General features: G+C 37.2%; 1 protein-coding gene across 1 annotated transcript in view; it reads right to left on the bottom strand.

Annotated features, from left to right (window-relative positions):
* The window catches only part of TUSC3 (tumor suppressor candidate 3), an 88,113-nt gene that overhangs the window by 16,319 nt on the left and 59,777 nt on the right, over positions 1 to 12,017 (bottom strand). The window contains exon 6 of the mRNA XM_072861904.1: positions 11,003 to 11,066. Coding sequence (XP_072718005.1) covers positions 11,003 to 11,066 — 64 coding nt within the window. The remainder of the gene's footprint in view (positions 1 to 11,002; positions 11,067 to 12,017) is intronic.

Below are 12,017 nucleotides of genomic sequence, written 5' to 3'. Positions count from 1 at the left end.
TAGTTTTTCAAGAATCTTAGGAATTATTACATGAGTCTTGGCACTGGAGTTCCCCTCAACGCCTTGAAATATGAAATACAAAACAGCGAAGTAGCTGGAAGTTTGTGTTTCAACCATTTAAATGCCAACCAAACTACACCACTTTCCTTTTTGATGCTTTTTCATCATTTTAACAGAGCAGAGAATCAATTGGATACTCATACAGGATCTCCTATAGTGAAAAAGTTTCTTTATTATTCATTCGATTACTTTCAGCTTCAATTTATGAGACTGTCTAATCCACAGACAATCTGATGGAACTGTCCCTCTTGTGATGCTCTTAGACACTTGAGAATGGAAAGGCCATATAAAAACTTCAGAAGAAGAGAAAGACTCTGGAATCCATTTTAATTCAACTGCAACAATGTAGCATAAAGATACCTGAGTAAGTTTGTGCTAAATCACTAATCAAACATTCAGGAGTTTTCAGCCTTATTTACATCCTAATTATTCATATTGGTGTCTTCTTTTAGGATCGCCTAAACCTAACTCTGGGGAGATGATTTTTACATTTATTATTTATGACCTTTTTGGTTTTGTAAATTACATCTGATGGAGTTTCAGGGTTAGTCCTGTCCATCTCGCAAATTCTTATAGTGTGGTTTTCCACTGTACAAAATAAATATTTTTTTCTAACCTTATTTACATTTTCTAATTTGTCTCTACAAATTTTCTTGCCTAGAGACACACAAATCAGCAGGTCGACCAGCAGGTCGAGGGGGGTGATTCTGCCCCTCTACTCTGCTCTTGTGAGACCCTACCTGGAGTACTGCGTTCAGCTCTGGGGCCCCCAACATAAGAAGGACATGGACCTGATGGAGCGAGTCCAGAGGAGGACCACAAAGATGATCAGAGAGCTGGAGCACCTCTCCTATGAAGACAGGCTGAGAGAGTTGGGCTTGTTCAGCCTGGAGAAGAGAAGGCTCTGGGGAGACCTTATAGCAGCCTTCCACTACCTGAAGGGGGCCTACAAGAAAGCTGGAGAGGGACTTTTTACAAGGGCAGGTAGTGATAGGACAAGGGTAATGGCTTTAAACTGAAAGAGGGTAGATTTAGATTAGATATAAGGAAGAAATTCTTCACTATGAGGGTGATGAGGCACTGGAACAGGTTGCCCAGAGGAGCTGTGGATGCCCCCTCCCTGGAAGTGTTCAAGGCCAGGTCAGATGGGGCTTTGAGCAACCTGGTCTAGTGGAAGGTGTCCCTGCCCATGGCAGAGGGGTTGGAACTAGATGATCTTTAAGGTCCCTTCCAACCCAACCTATTCTATGATTCTAAATCACAGAAGTATACACATCTCCAGAGCAGGTAGATGTATAACAGTACTTTAGTTTCCTTAACGTTAAGCAGAGATTAAAATAATTGAATGTATTTTTCTTAATAGCTTCATTTCTTAACTTTTAAACACAGATACATTGCCTAAAACAAACTACATTTGAGCTCTTTATAAGTATTTATGACGCTATATAATTTTCTCTCACTATTCTAACACTTTATTCCAAACATCTACCTTATTTTCAAGCACTTTATTTCAAACACTAGACTTGTTTTAGTATGTTGTCTCATCTGTTTGTTAGTAGACACTTGATCCTTCCACATGCACATACACTATCTCTCTTGCTTTCTCTAAGCACCTATAAATCTTTTTAAGAACATCACACATTCTTTTTCTACATCATAAATCATCATCAATATGACTCTAGGCTGGCATTATACTTTCCTTCATTGTTAAAGACCTGTGCAGTATCTTAATAGACACAGTTTATTCTTAGCTGAATGCACTTGAGGACTATTCAATTTAGTAAAAGCTATCTGTGGATTCAAAAGTTAAAACGTTTAACTTTGGACTATGTTTCTGCATCTTTTAGCCACTCAAACAAATATGTTTCTTAACAATTAAAATAACCATAAAAATTATTAATTGATGCCTAAAGAAACCCTTAAAAATGCTGTTGTCTTCAGCCTGCAGTCAGTGAATGCCTCTTGGTCTGTGGACAGTGAGGTATTTGCAAAGGGCAAATAAAAATGGGGCCATTGCCAGAGCAGCTGACAGCTAAATTTGCTTCACAGGGATCTGCACTTCCACTGGAAAATTTTAGAGCCAGAAATTGAAAATGGTGGAAAAAATCACTGAACTACAGAGTTGGTAATTTCATACAGAGGACACATGCCATATTTGAAGGTAATTCACCAAATCCAGTATCATTCAATCAGCTGATGAAAGAGAATTATGTTGTATGTTGCATTGACAAATGCCCAGCCGTAAATTTAAGGTCTCTGCGTATCTCTCTGGCATCTAAGAGACTTAAGTATCTTTCTTAAAAGGTCATATTATGAATTATTTTAACATCAGGCAGTAGGAGAATGAGGTAATGGAGGGAAATTTCTTTATTTTTCTAGCTATCATTTCTTTATGCTTCATGACAGTTAGGAGGAGTCAGGCAGCCTCCAGAAGAGCCAGAAGAGCCTACAAGGTTAATGGATAGTATTGGTGGATAACGCAAGTAAAGAATAGAAAACGTGCAGTATGTTTTGCTGCTTTGGATGTTAATTTCCATTGTTAATTAAGAAGCATGCTTAAATATGCTATAATTTTGTGCTTTTAGTTCTATCTTTTTCCACTGTGGTGTTCTTTCCTTTTTTCTTATCCTTAAGATCAAGCATACAAAAACCTTATCTCACTGCTTTAGTTGTCATCATAATTCACTTTTACATAATCTCAGGGGAACAGAATTTGATTCCATTATGCACGACTGATAGTCTTACTACCAAGAGCTAAATGAGTATTGTTCTACTGACTTTGACTCAAAATTTCAGGTTCTTATGCTCAGTGACTTTGCACGAGCCCTACTGACACACAGAAAGACATCTCCCATTTAAATTCATTATGTGGTTAAGTTTCCTTACACCAAAGAGGCACTTAATACACTTCATTTAAATTCACTCTGTAGGACAGGAAATGTCTTTCATAATAGGTGTAATTTTAATGCTACAGAAAAGATTTGTCGTCTTCTTTGTAACCAATCAAATTTATTTTTCCATCTCAATCAACATCTCATATCCACCTACACAGCTGTCACATTAAACTCTGCCTTGGGAATTCAAATTAACAAACTGAAAAGACATTTCCATTTTTACTTAGGTACATGTGTTTTATCAGCATCAAAATTAACTAAGTTTAATAGTAATAATAAGAAAAATTATCAGGTTAATAGTAACTGTTAATCCCTATAATAATGGTTTAGATTTATTTCCAGTACAACAAATAATTTGCTTAATAACTGAAACTCTTTTGATAATGAAAATATTTACTGTAACTTTTAAACTTACTCATATAAAAAAGATTCACTGTTACTGCAAAAGGAAAAAAAAATATGACACATTACATTGAAATCAGTTTTATTTCTCCAGGGAGTGACATAAAAACTTGATGAAAATGGACATTCATTAGAAGTACTAATTAGTGTCTACCAAAGGGAGAAATGAAAGAATTTAAGAAATATTTCAACTTCAACACAGCCTATCCAACCTCATTATTCCTTATCTTTCTTGCTGTATCTTCACACCCAGAGCCATATTTATAGCTCAACACTGCATACTCCAATGGCTGTTCAGTTTACAACAGTCAACATACTCTATCTGTATTCAACTATAATTAATTACAACAGTAATACTGATTGTGTAGTTTACTTCACATTGTTCTTCTTAGAAAATGACAGCTCTTAATTCCACAGTTATATCTATTCTGCCTCTATGTCTTCTTAGTAACTCTATCCTCCCCAACTCTAGCAACTGTACTTCAATATCCTTGTCTTTAGTTCCTCTTCTTTGTCTCTCCAAGAATGTCGACCTACCCTGCACTTTTTTTTTGGTAATAAATACCTTATCATTTCTGCTGAATCTTATTGTTTATGACCCCATTTCTGTCAGGATAGGGTTGCAAGAATAGACACCAGCAGCCTGGAACATCTTCTGCATGAGGAAAGAGTAGAATTTTTCAACTTTGAAAGAAGAAAAGAAAGAGAAATTTATATTGCTAATTCTATAAAGCCCCCAGTAGAAGGAAAAAGAAAAAAAAAAAAGAAAAAAGAGAAAGGACTATTTCCCATGACTTATTAAATCAAGTCACACAATAGAGTTATCGTGCAAATTTTAGGCTAAAAAAACATCCTAAAGGAGTAATTTCTGCATACTACATGAAGTTAACACTGAAAATGTATTGCTATAGAATGTTGTGCCATAATTAATTCAAAAAAGGATTAAAAAGAAATAAGAGTGTATTCATTGGTGGCTAGGAGCTATAATATTCTGAATGCAAGATCTGGCTCAAAAATCCCTAAATCATTCATTATGGCTGGATGTTTTGTTTTGCACAAGCCTTCTCTAACTATCTTCTTAACAGTCATTGCTGCACTTATACACATAGATGTAAACTGTGATGATAACTTAAGAAGATGCTAAACTTTATTGTTAAATCATAATGTGTTTAGATATATGCTCTTTTTATTTGGTAGAATTAGATATCTAGCCAGCAAATAGAGTGTCTTACCAGGATTACTCATGTGAACAAAGTTATTCATCTGTAAATTATGCAGTCCTAGGGTCCTCAGAGATATTCAAACTCATCAAAAGCAAAAACCTTGCATTACAGGCTACACAATGTCTAGCATGTTGATAGCTCCACATAAGTTACCACTTCCATATCCATTTAACAAAAAAAGATTTCTGTTTAAATAAAATCTATTCCATGCTCTTATTTTAAATAATTTTTGTTTGTACTGTCTGCCATATTTATTCTACAGCATTTATATGTCCATTTCAGTGACGACTTTTTGATAACTTTTCTACTTCACAGGAAAGTCCCATAACCCCCCAAATTATTATGTGTGCAAATTACATCCAGTTGCTTGAAGCAGTGATCATCAGGCTGATGTGGGGATAAATACCGTTATATATTACATAAAACTTCCTTCTCAGTTGCAAATGATAACAAGGTTCTGTTGCTCCTGGGAAGGAAATCAAAGTTGGTCAATTTCAAAGAAAACTGAAAGCAAATATTTAAAAGATCAGCATATTTTTATGGATGATTACATGCAACCTCAAATTAAATTATACCTAACTGTTATTCAGTATTACTTTTTCTCTGGAAATAAATATTAAAGCACTCACTCTATGCAAAAAAAAAAAAATAATTACCTGCCAATCTATGGCTAGGAATGAGCTGAAAGTAGCATGAATAAAAGCAAACCTTGCCTTTTGTTTTCTTCCTAAGCAATAAAAAAGCTAAAACATAATGGATCACATTATTCTATGCCATAGAATGTTCTGTTCTTTTTTGAATGAAAACATCACTGAAGACTCCACTAATTCTACAAGACTGGCAAAAAATCCAAAGGGAAGCCAAAACCTTGTGACAGACAAGATTGTTATACACAACAGCAGGAGCCATGAATTGCAGCTTGGGAGGTTCAGACTGGATATTAGGAACAACTTCACTTCTGTAACTGCCCAGAGAGATTATGCAATCCCCATCCCTGGAGTTTTTAAACACTTGCACTAGACAAAGACATGGAAGACCAGATCCAGTGTTGGTAATAAACCTGCTTTAAGAGGAAGACGGGAGTATGTGATCTTCAAAGGTCCCTTTCAACCAACATTTATATGATTTCCATGATTATTTCTTGAAGTTAACTCACCAAGACAAGAGAAAGGGGAGCCAAATAACAACAAAACTGAGTAACAGTCATGTTGTCAGCATAACAGAAACCCCTCAAAATTTCAGAGTAGTAATAGCCTGAAAGTCACAGAAGTGTATAATATAACAAGCACCATCATGTCCAAACACGTTCTTTCACTGTTCTCTGCTAGGTGCTCACCCACAATTTTATTAGCTCAGGCACACTTTTGGATATCAGCTCTATGTATTTACTCCATACCGGAGACAACAGCCTGTTCCTGAGTGCCATATGAGTGACTGCACAGGCATCAGTGTGTGTGCAGCAAAGCTTATCAACTCTGGATCAGCTTGAGCATGGGCAACCAGGGACTTTGTATTGCATTCCCACTAATGGGAAAATTGCATTGGGATGCCAAGCCAACTCTGTGGATTTGGTTTAGGTAGATGAGATCTCTGTCTTGGCAGGGTAGAGCTAAACTGTTCTGGACTAAAATGCTCCTTGAACAAGCAGAAAGGCAGTGATGCCATGCTGTGCTGGAGTTTGACTGGAGTCGCCTCTGTAGTCAGCCAGTTCGGTGTCTCCACATGCTCTGGATGACACAACCATTTCACCTCAACCAATGCAGTCTAGAACTAGCTTGGGCAAGTCAGTCTGAAAGATCTATAAATCCTCACTTCATAACGTAAAAAGAATATCAGAATTACGAGGGCTACTTCTTACATAAAGTTCTGTTTCTCAGTGTATTGGGTTTGCATGGAAAGGTTTTGGTAGTGGGGGGCTACAGGGGTGGCTTCTGTGAGAAGCTGCTAGAAGCTTTGCCTATGTCTGACAGAGCCAATGCCAGCTGGCTCCAAGATGGATCCGCCACTGGCCAAGGCCGAGCCAATTAGCAATGGTGGTAGCGCCTCTGGGATAACATATTTAAGAAGAGGGAGAAAAATTGTGTAACACTAGCAGCAGTCAGAAGAGAGAGGAGTGAGAATATGTGAGGGAAACAACTCTGCAGACCCCAAGGCCAGTGAAGAAGGAGGGGGAGGAGGTGCTCCAAGTGCTGGAGCAGAGATTCCCCTGCAGCCCATGGTGAAGACCATGGTGAGGCAGGCTGTCCCCCTGCAGCCCACGGAGGTCCACGGTTCAGCAGATATCCACCTGCAGCCTGTGGAGGACCCCACACCAGAGCAGGTGGATGCGCCCAAAGGAGGCTGTGACCCCATGGAAACCCATGCTGGAGCAGGCTCCTGGCAGGACCTGTGGAGAGAGGAGCCCATGCTGGAGCAGGTTTGCTGGCAGGACTTGTGATCCTATGTGGGGGACCCACTCTGGAGCAGACTGTACCTGAAGGACTGCACCCCGTGGAAGGGACCCACGTTGGAGCAGTTCGTGAAGAACTGCAGCCCGTGGGAAGGACTCACGTCGGAGAAGTTCATGGAGAACTGTCTCCCGTGGAAGGGACCCCACGCTGGAGCAGGGGAAGAGTGTGAGGAGTCCTCCCCCTGAGGAGGAAGGAGTGGCAGAGACAACGTGTGATGAACTGACCGCAACCCCCATTCCCCGTCCCCCTGTGCCATTGCAGGGGAGGAGGCAGAGAAATTGGGAGTGAAGTTGAGAAGGGAGGGGTGGGAGGGAAGGTGTTTTAAGATTCAGTTTTTATTTCTCATTATTATCCTACTCCAATTTTGATTGGTAATAAATTAAATTAATTTCCCCAAGTCAAGTCTGTTTTGCCCCGACGGTAATTGATGAGCAATCTCTCCCTGTCCCTATCTCGCCCCACGAGCCTTTCGTTATATTTTCTCTCCCCTGTCCAGCTGAGGAGGGGAGTGGTAGAGCGGCTTTGGTGGGCACCTGGCCTCCAGCCAGGGTCGACCCACCACACTCAGATTTTAAAAGCCTACTCAAATTTTTATTCACTGTTCTGCAGCCTGGAATTCAACAAGGTCTATGTTGAAATATGGTGATTTTCTTCTTCTATTTCTAAAAGGAAACTTCACCCGTGGTATAAGATACTGTGGACTCAGTAAGATGGCCCCCATCAGCCACCTCCAAGGAGCCTCAGAATTAATCAGAACCCCGTTTGGGACTTTGGAAATGAAAGAATGCCTCCTTGTTCTGAGGAGCTTGCTTAGTGTGAGTTTTTAAAGTCTTCAGAAAGTGTTAAATCTAACTCATTTCAGCTAGTCTGACCTGCTGCTAAATGCAATACCAGTATTTTGGCTGTTAGAAAACATATCATAGAAATAAAATTAAGTACAAAAATAATCAAAGTGCTTTTTTTTTTTTCAGAATTGTTTTACTGATGTAACATTGTACATGCTGTATTATTACAGTGACTTCTGTTGTGTTACTACGGAGATGTAGTAACCATCTGTTAGGACTAAAACTACTTGTTTAAAATATAAAAATTTGGGGCATAGACCTAGTGTGTAATCAGTAACATTGTACAGATTTTACTGAATTTAATTTTGCTTTATAATGTAACTGGAACTGAATATTTGACATCTTCACAAGTTCTTCTTACCCATGTCCTAATTATATAGCTACAGCTCTGGAAAAAACACCAGATCTTTATATGGAAATAATCTAGCAGGCTGGGTAGAAATACTATCTAAAAGCAAGTATAGAAATGCAATAGAAGTTCATATTTTCTCATCACAGGTATTAAAAATTCACTTTATAGAGAAACACATTGCATTTCAACATCTAGCAAGAAGTGACAACCTTGTCCTTGTTCTTACTACTACAAAGGGAAAAGAAGCAACCAAATGAAGCATGTACACTACCAGCATAGTAATGTCTTGTTTTAAAATTCAATGCATCTTTTAAACTTTAAAGGATAAAGTGAATGTACTACTGTTTATCAATCTGGCATACTTTTTTCCTAATTCCCACATTTTCTATCAACATTTCCTGAATAAACAAATAATGAAGAAGCAATGAAGCAGCTAATATTTACTACCAACATTGAAAGGATAAAGAAATTTTAATTCTTTCATGCATAACTGTTAAAATCTGTCAAGATTTCGTGTCACTTAGGAAATTTGTATGTGACCAAAAACTCAGGTCAACAGTATTGAGCCATGAAATGAAACCTTAGAGAATTCTTTTTGCAAGTGGCAATGGACAACCTTACTGAAAGGATTCTTTCAGCCAGCTGCTTTAATGCCAACTTCCCGGTTTAAACACAGTCTCTGCCAACAAAAAGATATCACTTTCATGCCCAAGTCAGACAAACAAAATATGTCATGAACAAAAGTTTTGTTTATTTTTAATCTTAGCTGGTTTCTGGGTTTACTTTTCCCATTCTCAAGCAGACAACAGGATTTGTTTTAGATAACAGATTTGTTTAAATTGTGGCAGTTTGGGAAAAACAAAAAACATTAAAAAATAAATTGTGGCTATACAAAAGAAAGCGTGAAGATGACACTAATAAGATGTGTACTATCTCTTATAGAAGAAACTTTTTATCTGAAACTTAATAGCTGTCTCTGTGTACTTTAAAAAAAATGTAGCAATTAAATTAATAATCACTGAGTTTTGACTTAGCAGTTTTCAGGTAAAGCTATTTATCTTTAACTCTCTCTTCCCAAGAAAAGGAGCCCAATTTAGAACTAATGAACAAATAAATGTGCTTCCAAAACTTTAACAAATACAATGTGATTTTGACACAACATTAATTAGGGTATGATGTAAAACCTAGAGAATTTACAGAATCACTGAATGGTTGAGATTGGAAGGGACCTCTTGAGATGATCTAATCCAACCTCTTTGCTCAAGCAACCTGCTAGAGCAGGTTTCCCAGAACTGTGTCCAGTCGGGTTTTGAATATCTTCACAGATGGAGACTCTACAGCCCCTCTGGGCAACCTGCTCCAGAGTTTGACCACCTTCACAGTAAGAAGTGTCTTCTTGTCTTCAGATTGAATTTCCTGTTTTTCAATTTGGGCCCACTGCCTCTTGTCCTGTCAGATGGCACTACTAAGAAAGTCTGTCTCCTTCATTTCCTCCATCAGATATCTATACACGTTGATAAGATCCCCGCGAGAGCCTTCTCTTCTCCAGGTTAAAGAGTCTCAGCTCTTTCAGCCTTTCCTCACAGGAGAGATGCTCCGGTCCCTTAAATCATCTTTGTGGCCTTTTGCTGGACTTGCTCAAGTAACTCTGCATCTTTCCTGTACTGGGGGACCCAGAACTGGACACAGTATTCCAGTTCAATTGCGAATATTGCATTTACTCTGCAAAATATGAGCATAACTTTGAAATTAAATTTGTGATGACTATTTATGGAGCAAATAAGGTTTCACTGGTAGCAAAATTGATGCCAGGCAAAGGAATGTAATGAAGCAAAAAGATGTAATGACAGTGTTCTCTTTGGATATTAAATGCCAAAGATGAAGGTAGAAAGGGAAGCCAGAGGAAGGGCAGGATCTAAGCTAACATAACTTCAGGGGGAGAAGAAGAGAGTAGCTACAATCATCAAACTCTGATATCTGGCTATTACTTCAAATTGGGAAATGTTATTTTCTTCCTCTTGTTCTCTCCTTAGAAGAAGGTATTTGTGATGGAACGACTGTATTTTAATAGTGGTTAATGGTGGCTAGAGTTTTCACTCAATGAACAAAGCTGATTAGAAGCAGGGTTTAAAGAAACCAGACAGTGTATGAGTTTTTCTTACAGATTATTAAGACATATTCACAAAAAAAAAAAAAATTTGCTCTGACTCAGTAAGAATGAAACAGTAAAAGCAGGTCTCAGAGTCTTTCTGGAGGAGAGAATGTCAGAACAAATGGGATTGGGTTATTTGTTTCAAGAAGTAGTAGTAAACTGTTAAGATTAGGTGGGAAAAAGAAAACAAAACCAAAGACTACTGGAGGGCAAATCATCTTTATGTATGTTTAGTAAATTTCAGTTTGCTCTCCTTGTCAGTTAAAAGAAATAAAATAATTTTTAACATTGAATTTTTAAATTTTATAATAAAGAGTGAAAAAGAGAAGAAAATTAGTTTCTGCTACTGAAAAGATAACACTGAAAGGAAAAACATTAAGATTAGTAACCAGGCATAAGAGTAACAAAGGAAATAACAAGGTACATATTAGTGAAAAGTAATGTCAGCTTTACTTGGCAGTAAATAGCAACAACATTGAATATTTATTTAAACATATAGTAAGTAAGCCAAAATACAATACCTGCTCAAAAGTTCAATGATATTCACTTTCAGAGCAATTTTACTTAACAGCACACTGTGCCTCAGCTTGCTTTTTTTCTATTCATCACCAGTTTGAAGGATACTCAGCAGAAGAATAATATGTGATTCTGCAACAAACTGAGCCTGACTGCTTCCATGTATGTAACTCTGTAAAATAAAAATGAAATACAATCCTCTTTAAAACAAAGAACTCCAATGAAAATGGCAGAATTGGATATGTGAGAATCAAAATAAAACCTGTTTTGCAGAAAAATACAGACAGCAACAGCTACAAGTTAACAGCACAGTTTATGTATGTATGTTTAGTAAAAAGGAGTGTTAAAAATAGCATATTTAGGCAAAGCACATATATACAGTGAATGTAATGTTTCATACATGAGTGCATTATGCTGGACTCTTTCACACTACTTGCTAGTGTGGAATAAAGAACATGCATTTATTTGCTCAGGAGACACAATTTTTTAGAAGGGAGGTGATGAAATCAACAACATGCCTCAGCACGGTTTTTACAAAAGTGAAAACTGAACCTTGCCTTTAAAAAAATCATTCTACTTTAGTCTTACTCAGATTGAGTGAAGTTTCTTCATACAAAGTCTATTCCATCTTTCTCCAAGAATGTACAATTGTGTCCATAAAAAACCCTAATTCATAAAATACCTTGTTTATATGGGATTGTAGTAAAAGCAATCACAAATGTTAATCATAAATGCAAACCTAACAGTCTACTCCCCCCCGATAATTAATGCTAATGGGCTCATTTTGTACATTTATTATTAAGAACATATAGCATATTATTCAGAAGTTGTTAGTGTTTATTGTTAACTAGCTATGGTAGCAAAAAAGGAAGCAAAAATTTGAAGGACTGCAAACATGCATAAAATGAGGGAGATTCTCTCTCTTCCTCTATTACATCAATTACAAACATGGAGTATAGCTTGTCATAATATTCTACATGAAATTAAATATATTCATGTTCTCAAAGTATTATTTATACACATTCTTCTTAGGCATAGATACAATTTTGACGCCAATTAAATAGAAAGAAAAATGCTCACTCTTATTAAGGTAAAGAAAAAGAAAACTTTTTGCCCTCCTTAT

This window comes from Ciconia boyciana, chromosome 5 (genome assembly GCF_034638445.1).
Source record: "Ciconia boyciana chromosome 5, ASM3463844v1, whole genome shotgun sequence".
Taxonomy (NCBI): domain Eukaryota; kingdom Metazoa; phylum Chordata; class Aves; order Ciconiiformes; family Ciconiidae; genus Ciconia; species Ciconia boyciana.
The sequence above is the reverse complement of the archived record's forward strand: the minus strand, read 5'-3'. Positions and strand labels throughout refer to the sequence as shown.